A 24,012-nucleotide genomic window follows, 5' to 3' on the forward strand; every position below is an offset into this window, starting at 1 on the left:
TCCCAGCTCTGGGCAGGAAGGTAGCTTTTTTCAGGAAGGAGCACTGTGCAGGCAAAAAAAAAAGGTCACATTGCACAATCAGGGCTCATAACTAATGCAGGCTAATCTCAGGATTGAGTATTGAATTTTTCCTATATAATTTTTATAAACTCAGAAATGAAAAGCACTTACCGATTGCTGTATTAATTTAACACCTGTTCTAATTCCATTGGATTAGTAGACTCCTTCCTTTTTTAATGGGATTTTTTAAAACGTCAACACTCCATCCTATTCAACAGCTTTTATATCCTTGCACAGAAGTAATCTTTTCAAAAGTCTGATCTTGTAATACACATGAAGTAGTTTTTGTTTTATCCAAAAATCAACAGACAAGCAACCAAAAAAAGCCTGGCCCAGCTGGAACACTGTACCAAGAACAGCAGCCAACCACATGAGACTGTTTTTCCTCTGAGCCTCAATTACCACTTTCACTGTGTCCCTCTCTTGCCAGATGAAGCCACCCCCCTTCTTCTGCCTCTCCCACAGAACTGGAATAAGGCAGCACAAAGCAGGAGGTGTTTTGTCTTCAAAACATGAGTTAACAACACACTTTATTTAGCCTACTCCTGATATTCAACCTACAGTTCCTGGCAACCCAGCTTACAAAGGTATTCCACCACAGTCCCTCTGCATCCCATGACATAGGAACAAGAGAAATCCCTCACAATCACAACACAGATCCCAAGAGAATCTTAAAAATTACATGTTCATAAACCTTGATCCAGCATGAGAACTGCCCATTGCTACAGCAGAGAGAAATGGATTTCCTGTGGCTGCAGGGCTCTGACTTGCAGACAAGTGGAACAGCCATACATGAAAACAGGCCCTTTTGTCATGGCAGAAACACTCTCAGACCCAGCACGAGCTGGGGAGCGTAGCTGGCACCCTTGGGGGCTGTACAGAGCTCCCTGGGGGCAGGGCTGGGGCCAGCCTGTGCCTCAGCACTCCCTGCAGGGCTGCACACACGGCCACAGGGCTCTCCACTCAGCTTCCAAACCCCCATTGCTCGGGCACCAGTGTCCTGCCAGCAGAGGCTGCAGGCCAGGCTGCAGACAGCACTGCTCACACGACATACCAGGGGGCACTGAGGGACCAGGAGGGGACAGGGCTTGCCCAGGACACAAAGGGACAAAGTGTGGGGCCATCTGGCTGCCTTTGCAGGTACTCTTTGGCCTACCTTTCTTCCTCTCCCACAGGGGGATAAACAACATAGGATCATTTCTGTGCTTGTTTTCCAAAAGACAAAGCAGCTGTCAGACTCATACTCCAAAGCCATTCAGAGTCAGGGTTCCACAATGTCCCTTCCTCACCTCAGTGCCAGGGCAAAGAGCAAGAACATCATTAGCAGTGCCAGGCTCCCACCCCAGCCCTGCCACAGAGCTGGTGTGGACATAAGTAGTTGTGCCCATTGCTGACCCTCAGGTCTCCCCCAGCACTCTCCCTGCCCAGGGGAGCTTCATTTGTGAGCTCTCTGGCACAATGAGACCTTGACCCCTGCAGCTGCTCTGGGTACTGGAGCAATGATAAACAATGGATCATCTTCTGAACACATGCCACCATCACAGCATCACAGCACCACACCACCACAACACACCAAGACACATTAATTATGATGGTAAGGCTGGGCTAGATCAGATGATGGGGGAAAACTGAGTATTCCTACAAACAGGCTGCTGCACCCTGTGGAGCCAGATCAGAATGGCAGCTTCTTGGTTCCAGCTGTGTGCCAGCCCTGCTCCCAGCCTGCAAAGGCTCCTCTGCATGGTGTTCCCCAGTGCTCTGGGAAGGTGGATGAGTTTTGGTGACCTGCCATAGTAACACATACAGACCCAGGTCAAGTCTGGCACAGTGTCCCACTGCCAGTTCCTCATTAAAAACAGAAGTGCAAGTGAGGCAGAGGAATCTCAATGACTGGGGAATCCAGCTGTCGAGGCCAAGTGGGATATGGTGGCTGGCTCCGGGCACAGAGTCCTCTGGAGCACAGGGCTGAGAGCCTGGAATTGGCCTGGGTGGCAATATAGCTGTGTTTGTGCAGAGCTGCATCTGAGTGGGGCTCCTAAGAACAGCTCGAGCTCCCAAAAAGTGGCTCTTGCAGAAGCCAAGCTGGATGTGTGCACCCAGGACACACAGTCCACAATTCCTATCAACAACCTACAGCTGAAAGAAAGCTGCCAGCACTCCGCTGTTCTCACTAACCTGATGCCTCCAGTTTCAGACATGCTGCCTCTTACTGCAGATCTCAAAGAGAAACTGGTGACCCCAAAGCACATCAGGAAATACACGGGTGACATGGTGCATGTGAGGCATGTGAGCCACACGTGGAGTCAGTAGAAATCTGATTTCTAGTGTGGGAAGCTGGTTGTCATCTGAAATGGGAAGGAATGATTGTAGACTGACTCTGAATAGCCTGGCAGACTGGTAGCCTGGGCATTTCCTTTTAATTTTGCAGGGAATGCCCATGCAGCACTGGCTGTGCCAAGAGGATGGAGTCAGCTGCAGCCCCACTGCTGCCTAATAAACCCATGCCCAATTCTTGGGGCTGGAAGAGACCATGCCTCTCTCCCCACCCCAAGTTTCATGCTCTATATTAAGAAAACCAGAGCTGAGAGGTGGCACAGGAAGGGGAAGTGGCTCATTTAGGATACTAAAGCAGAATAGGAATAAACAGAAGGTCTGAAAGTCCTACCCTCAATCTAGTACTTTCTGGATCCTGAGACCAGAACTCAATTTACGTTCTCTGGGTGTAGGTAAACTGTGCTGCAATTTTGGATTGAAAAGATCCACAGTGTACTGATAGGAAGTTGGCTTCAGAGGAAAAGGTATTCCATGGGCTGCGCTTCTCAGTCGTATAAAACCTGTCAGGGACATGTGTTAAGTGACATGTGCTGATGGCCATGGCAGGACCAGACAGAAGACTAAAATCTGCCCAGCAGTGGACTGGAGACCAGCACTGTGCTGGCCAGGGCATTAGTTTAACTCCTTGTATCCTTTTTCTCTTGGTGTTAGAATGGCTTTAAAACCCAGCAGCTGTCAGGGCCATCTTTGTGGGCCAACATAGTAACACAGCAGGGCTTACCTGGACAACGAGCTTGTTTTCTTTACCAGGCAGAATTCGGTAGGTATAGACACAATTCCGGAACCTGGAACAGATCACAGGTGATGTGGTTACACTGTGTCCAGAAGGGAATCTCAGCATGGTACCCCTCCCCATGAGAACAGGCTTTGGGACATTCTGAGACATACTGGTGGCTTCATGCACAAGAGGTTTAAACATTTCTCTTGCTTTCCCTGGAGTCTGTGAACTAAAACAAGCTTGAAGTGTTCTTGGACACTGACACATCTGCAGATGTCACTGCAGAAAGTGGTATCAGCATCAGCTCAGAGTGAGTTATTCAACTCTCGTTCTGGCCGGAAAGAGAAAACACCAAATGGCTTTAGCTGCCAGTAGAGAGGGCAGCTCAGGAAGGAATGGAAAAGCAGAAAGCCAAAAGACATGGGGCCAAAATCAGCAGTGAACAAGTAAACTGAAGGGCTAGTATGTGCATTGACTTGTATTGGAAAAAAACAAATAATAGATTTCAGCTAAATCTCAGTACAAGAGCTGATTGCTAGGCACATTTTCATCCACAAGTCTTAAACAGCCTAAGTGAAAACCCATCTCGCCATCCTGGTGTGGGTGCACACTGTACATGTGCATCTGTAGATCAGCCATAAAAAACATTTTGTCCCAGCTAAATTCTATTAGATTCTTATTTAAGGGGGGATGGAAGAGCCTTTTTCCCAGTGAAGGGTCACATCAATGCACAAGAGCCCAAGTGAAGCCTGAGCTGTGTTGTAAGGTAGCAAATTTGACCTTCCTCAGCAGCTGTTTAGCTTTGTAGATCTCATCCAAGAAGTATTGACTAAAAAGATATATTTTTACTTTTCTCCCAAGTGAACAACAATCTTTTAAGTCACCTGCAAAGCACTCTGTTAAAGCATACAATATCTCTCTGAGCCAGCAAACAGTGCTGGTTTCAACACCTTCCTCTCAAAAGAAAGAACAGAATCCGCTTTTAGAGCTTCCTTGGCTGTAACTGAAACTCTGCATTACCTGTGGAATTGTCACAAAATGTGGCCTGAGGTCAGCCCCCCCACTGGGGAGATCAGGCAGATTGATAAAACATCCTAATCTCTTTTACAGTTGTATCGTGAGTCTGTTCATCATATGCCTTTCAGAATCATTCCATGCAGGAGAGAGAAGAGGTTGCCAGGATTTTAGGCAGCTTTGTACAAGGAGTCACAAAGACATTGGAAATGCAAATAAATTACTCATAGATCATAGCTGAGCTTTTCCAGGGTGTCTGGAGAATTTGGTCGTGCACACACATGAAGGTGCATCTTTTGATGGCATTAATGCAAAGGACATGGAAGAATTCAAACTGCTCCCAGAGCTCATTCCACAGGCACCTGTTCATTCACACATCTGGGACAGGGCTGGCAGTCACAGACATGATCCCCAACTGCTGTGGGCAGCCACAGCACTGCTAATGTCACCAATCCCAGGGTAATCGATGCCAGATGAGGATATGCCCCAAGAAAGGGTATGGGGTTTGTTTTTATCTGTCAGTGCAGCTCTCTTACACCATTTCCTCCTGCTGATATGCAAACAGGGCTAAGCAGAACTGCTCATGCAGCTCATGAGAGACAATTTGTGTGTGTGGAGATTATGAAACTGATAAACGAACCAGCTCAATGGCTCTTGTGTCACAGCAGGACCCTCGTGCTGCCTCCACAGAAAGTGCCTCATCACACAGAGCTCACCTTGTAAAGTGCTTTGGGCTGAGGACAGGTGAGATCAGTGGAAGAACAAGGAAGGAAGGGCAGTTAGGTGAGACAGGTGCAGAGAGGAGCACTTCCTGGGATCAAAAGCAGGAATCCTTTTTAGCAGTCTTCTAATTTACTGCATGTGGATGAAGAAGACTGGGACTCTTACTTCATTTTTACCCTTAGGCTTTCTCTCCTTGGCATCCTGATTGTCAAGTTGTGTGGTCCCAATTACCACCACATTCCAGGTCCTCCCTAAAAACTGGGTTGAGTTCAGAATTGCTTAACCATTGTTCAGGCTGTCCTTGTGGAAGGTAAATAAAACATCAGCCCCAGTTTAAACAGGTCTCCAAGTACTTTTTCGTCTCTCTGTCCTCTCAACCAAGCAGAGGAGGAAAGGGGACAAGGCTGGTATTTGCTCTTTCCTCTCCTGCTGTGTGTTTTTATGTGCAGGTGATGACCTGCATATTGGGAGTGCCTGGAGATCCTACACAGGGCTGCCATGCCAGACATGGTGCTAAGTGCACCGTGAGAGAGGCAGGGGAGTTGGACATGGCATCTCACAGGCACTGAGAGGGGTCCCAAAGCTGCAGCTAGCCCTTGAGGGTCATCTCTAAGGAGTTGTTAATCCTGCAGCCATCCATGGATGAACCACCAACAGAAGATCCCCTGGAGGAATGGTACCAGTTCAGCTGCAGGGAACACTAAGCAGGCTCTTTCGGATTTCAGGATCCAGGCATATCCCTTCAGGTGAGTTAAAGAGCCCATTTCTTGTCAATAAACTGGCAGATCACATGGTGCAGGCACAGAGAAAGGAGGAGGAAAAGGGCTTTGCTTCTTGCCTTTTATGGGGCAGTGTGACCATGGGCCAGCAGTGCAGGGGAGGAGCGTTCCCCAGCTTTCACTCCCCAAGTTAGAAGCTGCTGTTCTAAGTTTCAGAAAAAGAGGGGAGGCACTCCTAAAGGCCCTGCAAATACATATCCCTTACTTGTCTATATTTATACAAATCCTGTTTTCCTCTGTTTATTGAAGTAGCTCTTCAATAAAATCACTATTTCATTCTGTGACATTCTAATAATAAGTGTTTTGCTGTTTTTCAGTTGATCTGCCCAATAAATATAAGAGCTCTGTAGAATATGACATTTCTTTTTCAGAGGAAATTTCATGGTTTTTGTTTTCCTTATCTATACACAGTTGACACTTTCTCCCTTTCAAAATAATTCTACTTTTGTAGAAACAATTTTGCTGTCAGCTTTCAAGTCCCCTCATTCTTTGTCCCCAGCCTCTCTGTTTTTTAAACAGAAGTAACTGAATAGCCCAAACCTCAAACACCTCCCAGTCATTAACACAGCTGAAATTGATATATTCCTGAGGAAGTTTTCAGCTTCAGCAAAGCTGCCCATTTTATGGAGAAGACATTCAGAGGGAAAGACTTATTCGCCACGTTTAACTCTTTGTCTCCACAAACTAACTACAAACCAGCATAAGCTGAAGGCTTGTTAGGTTGTTTGACAGCAGTTTGTGTGAAATTTCTGCCATCACTTCACACCTCAGATCCAGCTGCTCTTGCCTGGCGAGGCTGTGTGCTCCCCAGTTCTTTAATCACCACCTCAGAATGGATTTCAGAAAATAACCTTTGGCTCACGGTTCAGAAAATCCTGGTCATTATATTGTTTCTATTTCCTGATCCCATGTCTCTCAAGTCACAAAAGGCTTTCAAAATTGGCTGCATAAACATCTACAATGGAAAAATTTATGCAAATGCATGTTTAGCATTTTTGCAGCACCTTCCCTTACTATAATCCCCACCACTGCTTGGTAAAAACATTTTGTGTACAACTAGTTACAAGTCATATCAATGGGGCCATACTAAAATTGCTCAATGGAAGCAACAGTCTGTTCTAGTAAAGTGTTCCCTGACTGGCAGCTTGGGCCCTTGGCCAGTGATGATGATTGTCTCTCCTGCCTCCTGCTTGGCCTGCCTATTTGTCTGCAACTGGCCTTCTTTCTCTGCTCCCTCCAGAAAGACAAAACTCTTCCCTGTGTTGTTACAAGCACCTGAACAGGCAGGTACAAAGGCTTTCTGCACCTTGTAAACACCCCCATGACCCAGCCACCACTGTGGCAGTCCAACACCTACGCTCACAGGGCAGTTATCCAGCCCCAGGCTCCTCTGCACATGAATCCTCTGCTGCAAAGGCAAGCAGTTAGAACAGAGTTATAAACAGCAGCACCACGTTCACCACTACAAGAAATATACTTTCAGAAGGAAAAGGAGAAACCTGTGTAATTTAATGTGGGGTAAGGATGCAATGAGTTTTATTGATCTGCTGCGCAGTGGCACCAAAGAGGATCTGACGGGCAGAACAGGGTCCCAAGGGGGTTCTCTTGATCTCTCCTAAGCAGGGAGCAACTGTCTTATCTCTCTGTGATGCAAAGTCAAACACCTCAGATTTTACCTACTGACTTTAGTCTCCTCTGGCCCCTGCTCTCCTGCCTCCAGGAATAACACCTGCCCCTCATAAACCCAAGGCAGGAGGCCTTGCTCTCTGGTCTCCCAGAATGGGGGGGTCAGGGCTACCAGCATTTCTCTCCCTGTTTCCCACATGAAACATTTACCCCATGAGCCACATTAATGATGCATGCAGAATCACTGCTGTGCCAGGTGTACCATGCACAGCTTCAGGAACTATTTCAGCTTTTGTTGAATGGGGCACGGTACAAGCAGGTGGGTCAAACACACACTGAAGGCAAGAAAAGTGCCTGGGAGGGTACCAAGCTCAGTACTGGAGTTGTTCAAGGTTGACCCAAGTTGTTAAGAGGGGCCAAAAGTTCAAGATGCTATTTTCTCTCAGAGCACAGCTGCAGTGCCTTTGATTATTCTCTCCTTTTGAATCGGGCGCAAGGGCAGCGTGAGCGGTGCAGCAGTAAGTGATACGGGTTTGTCCAGCCTGGCTCTGATCCCAACCCTTCCTTGCCCCATGGCCCAGTCAGGTGCTCTGGTGTGGGCTGCACGTTCCCCGTGGGTCCAGCAGCTGTTTGCCCATCTGGGGGGTGCAGGGGTGCCCCTGGCCGGGCAGGGTCAGCGGGTGCGGGGGCGCGGGCGGACACCGTACTTACAGCACACAGAGCGCGTACGCCGAGGCAATGGACTCGCTGGCCCGCACAAGGAAGCTGCCATCCTTGCCTACTTTGGAGAGCAGGTCTTCGGCCCTGGAGCGAGTGATGTTGCCGTGGTACCAGCACTGATCCATCGCTGGAGCTGGAGGAAACCCGAATTCCAGTCCAGGAGCTGCCAGAGCTGCCTGTGTGTCTGTGTGTAACGATCAGCCAGCTTCAGCTCACCAGCTTCCTGTTTCAATAGTACAGAGAGGGAAAGGAAACTCAGCCACGGACAACTTCCTCAACTCAAACAGCTCAGAGAGTGAGCGTGACATGTTCCTGCAGCCCCCGCTCTCCTCTTCATGCTGCAGCTGAAGTGACTTGCAAGCCCATGCTCCCTGCCTTTCCCGCCCCCTTCATGTCAGAAAGTCCCAGCTGGGCATCTCTTCTGCTCCCTCACAGATTCAGTCCCCCAGGCTTTGGTGGCCTGCTGTCCCATTTACGAGCTCTTGTCAGACCCTGTGAGTTTTCATCTTTTTCTGTCTGTCTGTCCTACCCACTACAGGGCTCCAAGGGCAATAAATAAATCTCTGATCAGAAACACACTGTGCATTAGGATACCTAGCACTGACTGCCCCGTTCCTGCCTTGACTAGTCCTCATAGGCAGTTAGGTGTGAGGAGGGGACTTCAAAGAGCTGAACAGAATAAAATTACGACTGCACGTTTCCATGCACAGCAGACTGAGAGGCTGATCTGCACTGGGGATTTGTGACCAAAGCTCCCTGTCAGCTACTGTGAGATGAATTTAAAGATCTTTCCTACTCTAAATCCCCAAAGGTGGGATGGAGCAAAGCTGTATCTGGCAACCTGCGTCAGAGAGGGAAGAACTGGAGTTTTCACTTCCCTTTTCTTGGTGTGTACATCTGTCCCTCAGCTGTGCTGGGTGGCTGCTCAGTGCTGCATCTCCAAGGCACAGCACAGGGGACACGTTTGCACCAAGCCAGGACATTGCTACAGGGGCACTGCCTGTGAGGGAAAATTGGTTGCTTTGTCTGTTCCTCCAACCACTCTGCCTTGGAAGGCAGCATTTCTGCACATCCACATTTGAGCTATACCTAAAAGCAGCAACTGAGCTCAGACTCTGACTTGCAAGTTCCCAGGTAAGACATAGATCCTGCTAACCCTATGCAAACCTTGCTTTACAGAGCCAGGAGAAGTACTGGAACCACAGTACCTGGATCATGGACATAGCATGGACAGCAAGGCAGGAGAGAACAGACTGTCACTGCATAGGGAGATGCTAGAATTTGTGGGTATGGAGAGAGAGTGAACAGGCACAACCCAGCATTCATTCCTGCAGGCCTTCCTGGTGCTTTCAGTTCTCCAGACACCTGCCCTGCAGTGTCCAGCTTAACCTCTGCCTCTGAGATGAGGCTGAGGGCACCAGCAGCTCAGAGCTGTGTGGCCAGAACAGCGCCCTGCTAAACGAGCAGCCCTGCACCCTGCAGGGCTTCCTGACCACGCCGAGCAAGCACTGTCTGCAGACCAAAATTAGCTCAGCTGGACCCGACCTTCAGCTTAGCCCAGACCCACACAGGGCTCCAGGAGACAAACTGCCATGGATTCAGGAGCCTAAATGCAGTCAGATGCTGATTGCCATGAAGTGGCTGTGCATGGGCAGTGGCTGTAAGCTACAGAGGGGTTACAAACCCTGCTCTCCCCACCGGGAGGAGTGTCTGCACATGGTAAAGGAACCGTGCAGCTCCTCCTCCCTGCCTGCCCACAGACCACTGCTAACCTCACCTGCACCAACTGCCTGGGATTTCTGGCACCTCCAGTAGCTTCTCTGGAGCACAGCTGCAGCAGGAGGCAGAACAGCTCTGAATGTTAAACCACTGCTTGGCCTCACAGTGCTCTCCATGCAATGGACACATATCTGGATGCAGAGTGGACAGAGCTGCTGATCACCCCAGGAGTTCTGCCGGAATGAAACTGTGTTTGGAAAGCTTCTCCTGATCTTCTGCAAGCTAAACAAGGTAGCAAGTACAACTCCTGGTTAGACATCTAATTAGCTGTTAGACAGACTACTTAGGTGTATACTTAATTCCTATCCACCCCTCCACCAATTTCAGTTTTTAGCTGTTATTTCTTCAAATCCCTTATCCAGCCACACACAACTCCTTTACTTTGAGACATAAACAAGGCGAAGGGATCCAAATACATGTGATGATTGTGGCAATTGGATGTGCAGGCTGGTTTCTGTGAGTATTTCTTAGTTGTAAAAGAAAGCACAATACAGCTCCAGCTGCTCAAAAGGTGAATCCCAATCCCCTAACATAAACAGCTCTGTGGTCCCTAATGGCTCGTTAGCTTGAAATAATACCCCATCCCTCAGACACTGCAATAAACTGGTTTTGCTACAGATGTAGTAGTATTGTACCAGCTGGCTGTCAACTCACCAGCCTGTCCAGAACCAGTAAATAAATACTGTCATCATTCAAGATGTCACACAACCCCCCACGTGTAGCCAGACTGTCCACTCTGCATCATCATGGGAGCTGCCAGGCATGACCAGATAAAAACTTCTTAAACATGCATTTCCATGTCATGAAACAAAAGTATTCCATAGTACCTGATGAGGAGGTTAAATCTATAGGACAGCAGGTAGCTTTGCTGAGGTCTAAATATACCAGTACCTCATTAGGCATCAGTGACAGGCTATTGGCCACAAAGGTGCATTTAGGCTCTGGCCTACATCTGAAGAGCCATGAGTAATACCCACAAATACTGTCTACCTGAGCCACTCTGCTACACCAGCCCAGCATGTTACTGACCTGCTGCTTGGGAAGGGCTTGGCAAATTACAGGTTATCTGTGAAGTTCATGAGATCTCATTACTCTCTTGGTACCTGCAGCCTCCAGGTGCCCTGAAACAAATTCAGACAGTGAGAAAAATCAGGGCCCCTTCTCCCACCACCCCTGAAAGCTGCCAGCAGTAAAAGTACAGGGTAGGGGCACTGAGCAAACAGGGACCTGCAGACCTGAGCAGTGACAGTGCCAAGGATCCTATGGCATTTGCTAGTGTTTCTCCAAGGGGATGTGTTCTGAGAGCACTCTGGAAAGCAGGTGTTATTCTGCACCAATAGAGCAAACAAACACATTTTCCTTGCAGCCATTCCACACGTGCACACACACAAGATACAGCACCCAGCAAACAAGCACAGACTGGTTCATAAAGCAGAATTTTGTCCAGAGGCATAGGTAACACTTTCCTAGTTCCACCTGCTCTGACATGTCTCCCTTGGTACCCATTCATTTCTGGTGGGTCCCTTGTCTGCTCTCTGTATAAAGCCTCCTTTCAAACCACACCAGAGCCTCAGAAATAGTGTCTCTCTAACCAAAACTAGAATAGTTTCCTTTAGAAATCTGCTGAAAATCTACCTATGTTGGAAAGCCTTCCAGTTTGAGTGTTCTTGTGCTGCTCTGGGCTTGGTCAGGTCCCCTCCCTCTGACACAGGTGCTTTTTTACTGGAAGGGGGGCAATGTTATTTCTTTGACATAACTGCCTCATATGCCAGTAATACTCTGTAATAAAAAGACATGGGGTTGCCAGCGACAGAAGCAGTAGCTGCATGGATCATACTTGTGTTAGAAAGACCAGCAAGCATTTCCCCTCCTGACTCTAAATTGGGAGCTCCCTCTGCAGACCTGTCCTGATCCTGCAGTTCCAATAGAGGCAAAATGCCGTTTCGGCCACTTGTCCTGTCCCCAGACGTGGAAGGGTCCTGGTGTCCTCCATGACCCCTACTGCCACTGCCCAGGGAGAGGGAGCAGCTAGAGCACACAAGGCTCTGGTTTTCTTACAGAGAAACTGCAGCTTGTCAGTGCAGTGTAAGCAAAAGGGTGAGTAAGCAAGGACATGGCATGGGAAGTAAGAAGAAGGTTCAGTTTGACAGAAGTCCCTGGGGTGCCTGGGAACCCAGCAAGGCAACTCCAAACGAACTGCAGAAGTGGGCAAGGAATATCCCCAGAGCAAGACATCACACAGCCTTGCTGAAATAAGGAGCCAGCAAGCCCTGAAAGTTAGAGGTGCCACATTCCTACACCGTCTGCGAGAAGCAGTACTCCTAAGCAGAGCCAAAGCAGTGTCCTGAAGAAGGTGACACCAGATATTGGGCAGTAAGCCCAGTGCCCTCTCTAGAACTTTCTCCACAACTTACTAAATACCACTCAGCATAAAACTGCTCCCAGTCCCTGGGAACACTGTCAGCAGTGTTACATTGATCCAGTCTATCGGAGACCTCAAGGTGAGAAGCCCCATACAAAGGTCACACTTGGTTTGGGCACGGGATGTGTAAAAAGGGAAAGCCAAAGGGAAAGGCAAAAAGGGGGAACAGACAACAGAAAACGAACCCAAACACGTTAAGTTTTGTTACATTTAATAGACTTCATAATCTACAGACGCCGCAAGCCAACGCCAAACTAAGTGTGCAGCAGGAGTACAAAAAACCTCCTGCTCAAAGATGAGAAGTGATAGTGAAAAGTATCAGCAAAGGTGGTGTTTGGAGGGATGCTGGTGGAAAGGCTTGAGACTCAGAGCTCTGAGGGAAAGGCTTGCTTCAAGGTGAACATGACAAAGATCATCTCTTCGCACTGCCGGCGGGTCCCATATTCAAAGAGGCAGGAGAACAAGGGTGAGCCATCGGGTCCAACACCCATGTACTGCAGATCCGAATAAGCACACAGGCCCCTGAAGAGGATGCTAGGTTTTGTCCAGTGTGCTGGATTTAAAGGGCTTTTGTTGAGGTAAATTCCTAAATCTTTCCGACCCTTTGGGTCTGTAGGGTGAGCATAGAGTAACCAACTGTCTTGGCACCTGGCATCAGGGGGAGGTGGAAAGGCAGTAACACTTCCATGGCATCCAAAGGGAGGTTCCACTAGCATTTCAACCCGCTGCCCTCCCTCGAAGTCCAGCCCATGGTTGTAGCTGACGGCCTGGATTCGGGCTCCCCTGGTGCTCCTCGCGTTGCAGTACAGGACCCTCCTGCCACAGGTATGCACCTCTGCTACCTGGCACTCCACCGCGCTCTCCTCGCCCACGAAGTTGCCCAGCTCCCACGTTGTGCCATGGTCAGAGCTGATGAAGCAGAAGGCGTGAGGGGTGGGGTGCTGCTTAGGGTCCAAGATACGATAGGCATAGGCGGGAATCACCAGGCTCCGGGCCTCGTTGAGCAACTGTAATCCGTGACCCGGCCCCACCGCAAACGTGGCCCAGTTCTTGTACTCGGTCCTGATGGTGCCGTCGGTGACATCCTGGGCAGCGCTCCAGGTGCGCCCTTGGTCCATGCTGGTGACGTAGCAGAGGCGTACCAGGTTAATCTTTGTCCTGAGCTGATGCTGCTCGGAGATCTTTCCTGGGACAGCTATGAAGAACAGGATCAGCTTCCCGGAGACCTCATCGTAAACCGGGCAGGGGTTCATAGATCGGTGGTCTTTCAGCTGTGCAGTGAAAAGGGTCTCCATGTTATTCCACTGCCAGGGCCCACGTGAAGGGAGACAAGAACGAAACACACCATTACAAACAGATCCAAGTTAGAGTGCAAGGATGCCTGGACAAAAGTTACAGAAAAGCATGGGAAGAACAGAAGAGAAGCAGGTTAGTGGATAGAGCAAGAAATGGGAAAACAATAATCTGGCATCACCAAAGGTAAGTGAAAATTCTTTGGATGACACAAAGCACATGCACGTCACCAAGCAGGTGGGTTATGTCCCTTTTAATTACTACTCCCCGAGGAGCTGACAGCTCCATACCTCAATGCAGCTGGTGACTGATGACACAGTCTGGAAAGCTACAGGAGCTGAATTGTCAGAAATTCTCACAAATAGATATTTGGCACAGACGTGCCCAGTGGTCAAAGTGTGCTGGTACAGACACTGTGCTGTGTCAGTGCTTCTTATGGGGCCACAGAGGTACCCGAGCCCTTTGCAAGTATCCTGGATGCTGACAAATTCCTTTCCATTCGAACTCCTATTCCTCCACTGTGATCCATGTGTGAATGGGCATCCCAGCCTACACTGAGGACCCTTGCTGGGCTAAGATTGCATGGCTTTCCATGCTCTGGTATGGAGATTTGGGCCCTGAGCTGTCCGATTCAGAAAAGAGCAGGTATAACTACCCTGCAAGCCCTCTCTTTCTTTAAATGAATAGCACCTAACACAATCACATTTCTAACACTAACATTGCTATTAGAAAATTATGCCTAAATAGTGTTATTGGCTTTGTAAAAGAAGAAGTGGTTTCCAGTAAGATTGTACTAATTCGCTTTTCTGCCCTGAGTTGCTGATTCCCCTTTTTGATCATGTTTTCTCTTTGTCTATTCAGCCTATATTAACTTTTCTTGAATATTTAATATTTCCATTTTAAGAAAATCTAACATGTGAACACAAATGACTAAGTTTATGACCAACTGAGCCCTACTTAACTGAATTACAAAGAGTTACACAAGATGCAACCTGAATGGTCTGATACTGCAGATGTGCTCAGAGGCTGCTTCTGCAAGGCAGAATCCAGCTCTTAGGAGTGTACAATCAAAGACAACTAATGAAGGTTTGGAACACAAAAATATAATTACTTTTTTTCCCCCCAACACATTTATGCCTTTGCAAATGCAAACAAATTACTATAAATAGAATATCCACCACCCCCAGCCACCCAGCAGGATAACTGTTAATAATAACTGGTAGGTTAATAAAGTAGCCAATTCCCTGGCACCAACACACCAGACAACGCTCTTTTGCGTGGGGAGACTTGCTGTTCTCAATTGTTTTTTAAACCAGAAATTAGTATTAAGATGATGAATTAAAAACAAAATTAAATAGCAACTGATGGCTAATTTACTTCTCCTTATCCTTGTGCCACTCCCCATTTCTGCCTCTCCTCCACATCTTGGCTGCCACAACAGGACTTCTGTCTCCTCTCTCTGTCTGCATCCCCATCCCCAGTGATGGGCCCAAAGCCTCTCCTGGAGTATCTGTTGTACCTGCCCCCTGTTAGTCCCCCCACCAGCTGCCTGGTCACAGGATTGAATCCCATCACGTCCATTATTTAGTGGCAGATTTGTCTCCTGTAACTGGGGAGGAGAAGCTGCCCTGTCCCTCCAGCAAGAGGGCAAATCCACTGAAGCTGTGGAGCCATGTGAGCAGCACAGGTGGGTAGTGCCCCCGCTCCCTCCCCACACTGGTACCTGGACGTGGTGTGTGCTGGGGTCGTACACGCCCCTGCGCATCGCTATGAGCTTGGCGTGTTCATCCACCACATCCTCCCGCTCCTCGGCAAACGCCAGGATCATGCTGAACCGGGGCAGGTAGAGCAGGGCTGGAATGCGATAGCTCCAGGTTCCGTTCCGGAACAACGTCTCTTGCTCCAAGACAGGGAACGAAGCCATTGTGCTGGAGGGAAGACAAAGCACATTGCATTTTGTCCCAGCAAAATGTGATGGGGCGCTGCTTTTTGCTCTCCTTGCTCAGTGGGGCCTGTCCTGCACTGAAACAATTTCTGCTACTTTCAGCTCTGTCTTTTTCTTCTGCTTTTCCGAAGAGAACCTGTATGGAGCAGAGTAGCTGGAACTGAGGCCAGACTTACCCCAGGAGCAGCCTGGTTGATATGGCTGGAGTGTTGCAAGGCAAGTGCACTAAATACAGTTAATAAAAAAGCTGTGCTTTGTTTTGTCTTTTTAATTAAATTCACAGGCCGGGACTTTTGTGGGTTTACTCTGTAATTCAGAAGACTGTTGATAATAAGACATTGTAGTACTTGCCCTCAGAAGACCATTAATGTCTCTGGTGATGGTGTATCCAAAACCTGGCACAGAACTTCTGCTTTGCTAAATATGAGTTTAAAATTTCATATAAATGACACACTGAGGCAATCCCTGACCTCAGCTGTGCCCCAGCTGGGGGATGACAAGCACTGAGCACGAATAAAGAAAGGAAGAGAACTTCCCTCCTTCTGTAAGATTAAAGAACAGTCTGAATGGTGTCCCATAGCTTTGGGTGGCACTTCTGACCAGGTGAAAACCTTGTCCTCTTTACAGTGACTTAAAAGCAACGTTATGAAGGAAAGCAAACATGAGGGAGAATTTAAGGAAGCTGCCTCTGTGTACCTGGTCTGTGCTATGCCCCACACAGTTTCTGTTCCTCTCCCAAGACCCATTTGGCCCACTGTCCTCTTGCACTGAGCTCCTCCTGTGAGCCAACCTACCCTGGCAAAAACCCGGTGGGCTTGAGGGAATTATCTCTGAGCGGATGGGGGCAAAAATAAGAAAAAAAAAAAAAGAAAAAGAGAGAAGGAAAATACATGTCTCTGACATGATACACCAGAAACTGAAGGCTTGGATATCCCTTGCTCAGCAGGGAAGGGGAGAAGAAAAAAAAAGAAAAATAAATATTAAAAAAAATCAAGCCTTAGATCTCTGACGCATCGAGTGGGTAGGATGGCAGGGAGAAGATGACAATACACTATGAGTAAGAAATTCAAATGCCTCCTACCTCAGCTGAGGCAAGACTTGCTGCACTCTTCATTGAGGATTCTCCTATTTATCCAAGTCTTGGAAAGTGCTATAGTAGCTATTGGACATGGATCAGATCCTCGTGTTTTTGAAGGCTCCCTTGACAATTCAGGACCAGCTGTGGAGGCAGCTGCAGAGTGCATGTACCTACCTGGAGAATAGTTTGCACTCTTCCATGTTTAAGAGGAAAGCTTGTATTAGCCAGTGTAACTAACCTTGACTAGGTCCACAGTTTGTTTAAATTGTTTTGTTTTGCAGTGCTGATTCCTGAGTTAGGACAGCACAGATAGGCTGAGTTCATCCTCCTCAGACAGCACCATCACATTACACTCTCTCCAGATCCATAGCCAGACAGGGAGTGTTTCCTTGCTTTCACCTTGCAGCTGCTATAAATACCAGTGAGATCTGTGAACTCACAGCGTTGCTCAGAAGGGTCTGAACTGCACTGTTTGAGCTAAAGCAACCTGTACAGACTCCAGCCTCACAGCCCCACTGCCACTCAGATCCAAAGCCACTGCAGAGGGAAGTCCATCTCCCAGGAGCAGCTGCTCCCTCCTCACTGTCACCAACTGTCACCTCACCTCTGCTGTACTAAATGTTTCCAGAACTGGATCCCAGCTATCCAGGCAGTAACATGAAGGAAGCAGGAAGACCTTCCTAGAACAAATAGCTGTGCTGTTCACTACTTCCCAGCATGGCTGTGGCTATTTATACAGCCCACAGCTGTGGCTGTGTGCTCATGGCTCCTGAAACAGAACTCACCAGCGTGCTTCCAGACTATTTAAAGGGAGATTATTTAAAGGGAATTAGTCAGCCTGTCTAGTGCAGCACAGGTTCCCTGGCGTTCCTGCTCATGGTACTGCAGTCTGCTGTTCTGCTACTGCAGTCCTGCTTCAGGGCAGAGCAAGAGGGAAGGAAAAGAACCAAGAAAAGATATAAAGGAGAGGTAGAAAGAGAAAGAGAGATCTGGGTCATGAAGCCCTTGATGGAAATCCAGACCAGTGCCACAGGAGGCCGTGCTGCACCTGAGTCCCTCCCACGTGAGCCTGTCACCTGCAGACACCTCTGCCCACACTCTCAGCCCTCCATGACACAGTCAGTGTGAGTGTCACAACACTCTTCCCCTTATTGCCAAAAGGGGATTGAGGAACTCACTGAACTGGGAATAGCTGCCATAGAAACAAGCCTGAGGCTCCTGGACACAGCACCCGCAACTACAATCAAGGAAAATACTGGAACCAAGTGACTTCTCCATCTATCCAGAGACTAAAGAGAGGTATGTGTGAGTGTGTGTATATACACACACATACATATACACACACATACACACACTTGTATATGTGCTCCCTACACACAGTGTGGCTCTTATGGCTGGATGCATGTATATACACACTGTGTATCCATCTGCAGAGAAACTCTTCCATCCTTTTTTAAACACAGTTAAAGTCAGTATTCAGCTTCTTCTGCCTTCTGCCTCGTGGATCCTCAAGCAGAGATTGAGTCATAACAGTTTGAGTTTCACACAGAATCCAAAATGCAGGATCTTTAAATAAACTTAAAGTTCTTAATATTTATATATTAAAGAAAAAAATAGCACTGGCTTTAGTTACTTCTCCAGCCAACTGAAAGGAATTGATTTTTCAATTCCTTTTCAATACCCATTTTCAAAGGCAAACCCACTAACTAGACCCTCCTGAATAAAAGAGAAGTAAAATGGGCAAATCGTTGACAGGACAGCCACAGGAAGAATGTTCCAAAGTTCATCCTCCAGCACTGCAGGAATTCAAATCAGACACACCAGTCCCTCCCAGGTTAAATTGCCAGAGGATGCACATGTCCATGATGCTACTCTGCTCCTAAACCCTACTGAAATAGCACTGCCTGGCCTGCAAGGAAGAAGAGAGTATTGCAGGCAGCACGACCCAAGGACAATGGCAAAGTTTGTAGATCACAGCAGTATCTTTTGAAATACCAAGAGCTATAATTGGGAAAAAAAAAAAAAAAAAAAAAAAGATAAACTTCTGGAACACAAAGGCCTGAAACACAAGCAGGAGACTCTGGAGAGCTGTACACAAGAAGACAAAAATTGCTCAGATCTGCATCAACTCAATGACCCTGGAGAGAAGAGTTAGCTGTACTTTCTTGAGGTAAAAGAGTGAGAAAGGTAAGTTTTTCCTAGGAGAAAAGAACATAGTTCCTCACCTCTTCCCAGATGAGAGAGGTGCTGGTGAGGAGAAGGGAAATTAGTCTTGTAGCCATTAAGCCAATATTCCCTTCGTCATTTTGGTATTTACTGGAGTGTTTAATTCATTTCCCAGGCTTATCCCTGCCAAGTGTCCGGTTCAGGGAGAATGATGTTTACCTGCAATTCCTCTCCAAGGCACAAGGGAAGCTGCTGCACCGAGATCCAGTACCTCACCTCCGGGCAGGACCAGGCAGACAGGGAAGGATGAGCACAGTGCAAACACTAAGAGAAGGGGGAGTTAAACCGGAGGAAGCCATTACTCATAGTTTGCAAGTTACACAGCTGTAATGATTTCCAAAGCAGAGACTGTTTCCAGCACACCAGAAGAGTCAAAAAAAATAACAGTTGTCAACAAATGAATCTGTGCTGGATCTCATGCCTGGAAGGAGCCCAAGTGGCAGTAAGGGATAGGTGCTGGCAGACTCCAGGAGAGGGTACTTGTTCCTTCCTCATCTGTCCTTCAGGGCAGCTCACATGGACTTGTCTATAGAGCAGGATGAGCCCTTGCATGTTTATTTGCTTTAGTGACTAAAAATGATAACATTTCCACTGGCCTCAGCTTCTGTATAGACCTGTTCTTAACATGTTCAGATCCAAGCTGAAATGACAGCGTGTCTTTAAAAACAAACCAGCAGAGATGAGGTAATAAGCTGAACTCTATCCCTTGGTCTCCATCAGAGAGCTCTACACTCTGTGCAGCAGGCAGCTTGTTCTTGAATGATTTTAGATAGGTCCCAAAAAAACAGACAACCCATTCAGGGAGGGGTTGGGGGGAAAAACACAAAAAAAAAACCCCAGGCAGAGCCAAATACAAAACCCAACTAAAACTCTGCTTTGCAAGGTAAGCATAAGAATCCAAGATAAGTTGTTCTGTACTCAACATCAGTCCTGGATTTACAGTGTTTTCCAAATGTGTAAAGCATTTCAACTAATGCTGAAACACATTCTCTGTTTCACTTAAAGGAAAATAAGGCATTTCCACTGGGATATTGCACAGAGGGCTCCCAGGAGTAGCCATGTTCCAGTTGTATAGGACTAAGAAACAGAAGACCCGGTTTGTTTCTCGAATCCTTGCTGCACAGGGTATTCCTGTGTGGAAGCCCTTCCTCCCTGCTGAACAGCCTGGCTGTGCCTGTTTGTGCCACAGCCCAGCACTGGAGTGCTCCATCCCCAGCCTGCTTGTGCCCTTAGACCAGATCCCACACTAAATCTAGGCTATAGAAATTCATAACAAGCAGGCAACACACATTTATTTAGTCCAATAAATCACCCTCAATGTAAAGTCAGAAAGACCTTATCAGTGAAACTGTCAAACAATAAACCTTAAACAAACTAAACCATTCAGAATTCAAAACTGAAAAAGACACAAAACTGGAATTACTTTAATCCAGCAGCCAATTGGATTAAACTTTTTAACCACACTAGAAACAGAAAGTTTCTCTTCTGGTAAAAACTTGATACCACATTTACATGGGGATTTTCAGGCTCTCCACTACACGGTTTCCTAAACAATCGACCAAGTTCTGTTTTCAAACTGCTGTGGCTCAGGCTGGCAGTAGCTCCTGTGCCCTAGAGTGGAGGTTTTCTTAGCAATAGGGAGGAATTACATGAAGCAGTAGTATTTTTCTTAAAATATGTTTCGTGGAGGAATACACAAATTGCACTCCTACTTGAACCTCCAAAATGTTGTATTTACCTTTTTCGTTTCTAGCAATGTCCCTGTTATGAAAAACTTTGTTTGTTTGTTTGTTTTTAAAAGAAAAGAAAAAAAGAAAAATAAATACCTTTTTCACTCTGTGTCTCCTGGAAGTCACGTCAAAAGGAAATAAAAACAAACCACCAGAACCAAAAAGCACTCCTATTGGAGTAGATAAAAGGGAGGCTCACCACGCTCTTACCAACTATCTCCAGCCTGCAAAATTATTTATGTTGGCAGCAATGTCAGCTGTCTTGGATCCCCAAGAAAACCAGGAGCTGGCATGTATACACAAGCTGACATTTAAATAGCAAACCTGCTTTGCATATAAGGGGTGGCTCCATGTGAGCTGGACAAACAATAGGGAAAGACTTTTACATTATCATAGTAATTAAGCAGCATATTTCTACCTGCACGGGTTGACAGCGCTGTGGAGCAGCTGGTGTTCCAAATGGTTATACAGTTCCTGTGCTGTCTTATTTCTTGGACCTCTTCTGCCCTGGGGCTGAGGACAGGAAAGTCCCTCTGGTCCCAGTGCTTCCTCTCAGAGTGATCCTGACCTCTGGGAAAGTTTGCCAAAAGACCTCACAAAAGTGTTATAACCAGGAGGTGACAGTGCTGTGATAATCCAGCATTCCTCTCCTGGCTCCCCACACCTCCAATCCACCAGCACGTTCTTCCTGGATAAGAAATGGGTCAACACAGGGGAGCCCAGGCAGGGATACAGGGATGACATGCTGGTGCAGGCAGGTGCAGCTCCCAGAGCCTCTGTGGAGGTGTTCCAGGATCAAACTATCACAGTAGCTGCAGGCAATGAGCTATGGGGAAGGGTCAGGCTGAGGAACAAAGGGTAGAGCACAGCCTGGGGTCACAGCTGAGGAAGAGGAGGAGGCAGCACCCCTTCTTCCATTTATGCCCTGCCTGGCCTAGAGCCTCTCAGCCTGCACCTGCAGCTGCTGGGAGTACTCAAGCAAATGATTTCACCACTACATGTGCTACTGCTGTCAGAAAGGACCTTTCCTAGCTGCATCCCCTGCTTTCTCCTCTTCTCTGCTGTTTCCATTGCTGCCATTAATACTTCTCGTCTTGGAAGTGATCTGAAAAAATGAAAATAACAATCCTGCAAACAGATCTTGCTAGTAATGACAGAAGGGGAAGGAAATCTCTTCAACTGATGGCAGCTGTGGCTGATCTGTGCAAGCCAAAGAGGGAGTTGCAAAGGTGTGGATTTACAACCAATCTGACTACCTTAATTAATGTAATGCTTCTGTATTGCTCTCCTTCCTCTCTCTTGAGCAACCTTGTATCCCTTCTTGTGCCAGCACGGATGCTCATCTTACCCTGGCAAGCCATCAGAAGATGTCAGTCTGGCAGAACACTAATCCATAAAGAAAAAAGTGAACAGTTTCTGCTAGGTCATTGTCCTGGACTGCGTCAGCAAGAGTCAAACAAGCAGCAGAATCTGCAGTAGGAGCAGGAGCTCAAAGCTGTTGACAGGAGGAGCAGACTCACCTCCCAGACTGGCACTTAGCCAGTGGGGCTAATTAGCTGCATGGTAAAACCACACCCCGTGTTTATGAACCTTGTCTAACTGGGCAAGTGAAGTACTGCCTAACTGGGGCACACTAGAGAAGCCCGAAGGCATTTGTATCTCAATGCTTTACCTGGAATCAAGCAACAATCAATGGGAGGAAAAGTCCCTCCAGAGACAATGCTATTGATATCCACCAGATATTAACTTTCAACAGTGACTCCTGGAGAAAATCCAAAGCAGAAGCAATTCATGAAGGAGGCTTCTAAGGTGTGGTTTGCCAGAATGCCAGACATGAGCTATTGCTTTATGGATTTCTTCACCTTTTTTCCTCTCCCTGGCTAGCAGCAGTGTTACTCGGGTGATTTTCTGAGTCAGACACTTGGCTGCTGCAGCCAGACAGCCCATAAATACTCATTTGTTTAACAGAAATCACCTTGTCCAGCTGCAGCTTAAAACTGATTGTCCATCTCTTCTGAGTGGAAGTCCCAGATGTGCTTGCTGTGGTGGCAGTGGTTTCATGGGCTATGGTGGCAGCACACACATGGCAGAGTGGCTGTGCCTCAGGTCACCTCTCATCTCCCTTTATCATCTCCCTTTCCAAGCAGGACTCCACACATTCCTCTACAGCCAGCTGGGGTGCCCTGCCTTCAGCCCACTCCTCAGGACAGGTATCAGATGGGGCTGTGCAGAGGCTCAAACTACTCCCAAAATAAAGAATGTGTTGCTTAGTCCTCCAGGGAGGTTAAACTGGGTGAACCCCAGTGCCTGTGCAGGGCAAACCCACAGTCAACATGGGCAGCCTGTGCTGCCTCCCTGCACAGTCAGCACCAAGCACTGCCAGCATCCAGGCTCCAGCACTGCTCTTCAGCCCATACCACAGTTCTTTAGCTGCAAAACCCATCCTTGCTGATAAAAGTGCTTTTTCCAAACATGTTGTGTGCTGCAACTATTCTACAAAACTGTTCCTTATTAAGTATCAAAAGTGGATGTCCCTCTGTAGATGTGCACAGCTTGATTCTCCTTCTTTCCTTTCAGTGTCACCAGTGAAGTTTAAAACAGGTTTCAGTCTGAGGAGGATCAAGCTCTTCACTTCTATTGTTCCACGCTTACTTCATTGCCCTTATCTGATTGTTGTAATGAAAACGTTTTTAAAAAGGTTAAAAAATGCAAATGGGGTGTGTGGGTGCATTAATAAGAGGATATAAAAATAATGCAGAATATAATATAATGACAGAATCCTGAACAATGGAGCATTTGAAGTTGGAGGACCACATTCACTTTCGGGTGCCACCTCTTAGGAAAGATACAGCAATAGCTGCAAATGGAGGCTGAGGAAAGGAATTCAGAAGCTAATGCTTCTGAGTGTATGTGAAAAGTAATTAGGAGGAAAACAAGAGTTGGTATTTAGTGAGTGACACATAGTCCATTGAAAATTATCACAGTGTATTTCCCTTGCAAAATGTTAAACCTGTGCCCATTGACTCCTGGCACCATTAAAAGGCAAGGCTGGCCCAGGTAATTCAGGATTCTTTCTCTGCAGTGCAGTGTGGCTGCTGTCCTGGGGATGCTGGTTAACAACCCAGGAGGTCTGTGGGGTCACACCATGCGAGGCACCAATCACACCAGGTTGCACATTGCAGTCCAAACACCATGGGCTGCTTTCCAGGTGCTGGGGAATAGGGTGCAGGAGATAAATCCTATAGACCTGAACTCTGACTGAAAGTCTGCTCTGTCAGGGGAGGGGAAAAAAGCAAACAAGGAAAAGCCAGAGTAATAATAATTATGAATATAACGGACAGATGCTAATGGCAGAGCTCTTTGGGAAACAGGGTTCACTGAATGAGGAAACATTCACTGCTTTCTTTTAGTGCCAATTCTAGATAAGGAAAAGAGCCTCTGAGCACATCTGAGACCAGCACCTCGCTATCCTTATCAACTGTAGGAGCAGTAGGCAGGATGAGCAGGTACTCACTGGACGCCATTTCACACCCCACTGACTCCAGTTACATTACTGTTGATTTCC

General features: G+C 47.4%; 2 protein-coding genes across 4 annotated transcripts in view; both read right to left on the minus strand.

Annotated features, from left to right (window-relative positions):
• INPP5D (inositol polyphosphate-5-phosphatase D) overlaps positions 1–9,825 on the minus strand; it is a 52,184-nt gene extending 42,359 nt beyond the window's left edge. Inside the window, exons 1-3 of the mRNA XM_008924929.3 lie at positions 9,752–9,825; positions 7,966–8,197; positions 3,116–3,179 (exon numbers count right to left, since the gene is read on the minus strand). Coding sequence (XP_008923177.2) covers positions 3,116–3,179; positions 7,966–8,099 — 198 coding nt within the window. The 5' untranslated portion in view covers positions 8,100–8,197; positions 9,752–9,825. The remainder of the gene's footprint in view (positions 1–3,115; positions 3,180–7,965; positions 8,198–9,751) is intronic.
• A 2,544-nt stretch (positions 9,826–12,369) lies between these two features.
• Positions 12,370–24,012, minus strand: part of NEU2 (neuraminidase 2) — a 36,442-nt gene continuing 24,799 nt past the window's right edge. For 2 of the 3 annotated variants that reach the window (XM_018083103.2, XM_018083104.2), the window contains 2 exons: positions 15,192–15,396; positions 12,370–13,479 (listed from right to left, as the gene is read on the minus strand). In XM_018083103.2, coding sequence (XP_017938592.1) covers positions 12,541–13,479; positions 15,192–15,396 — 1,144 coding nt within the window. In that variant the 3' untranslated portion in view covers positions 12,370–12,540. Of the gene's footprint in view, positions 13,480–15,191; positions 15,397–18,876; positions 19,136–24,012 lie in introns of those variants that run through there. The other variant, XM_008924942.3, reaches the window with a different exon arrangement.

The sequence above is a fragment of the Manacus vitellinus genome, unplaced genomic scaffold, assembly GCF_001715985.3.
Source record: "Manacus vitellinus isolate BGI_N305 unplaced genomic scaffold, ASM171598v3 scaffold_60_pilon, whole genome shotgun sequence".
NCBI classification, from domain to species: Eukaryota; Metazoa; Chordata; class Aves; order Passeriformes; family Pipridae; genus Manacus; species Manacus vitellinus.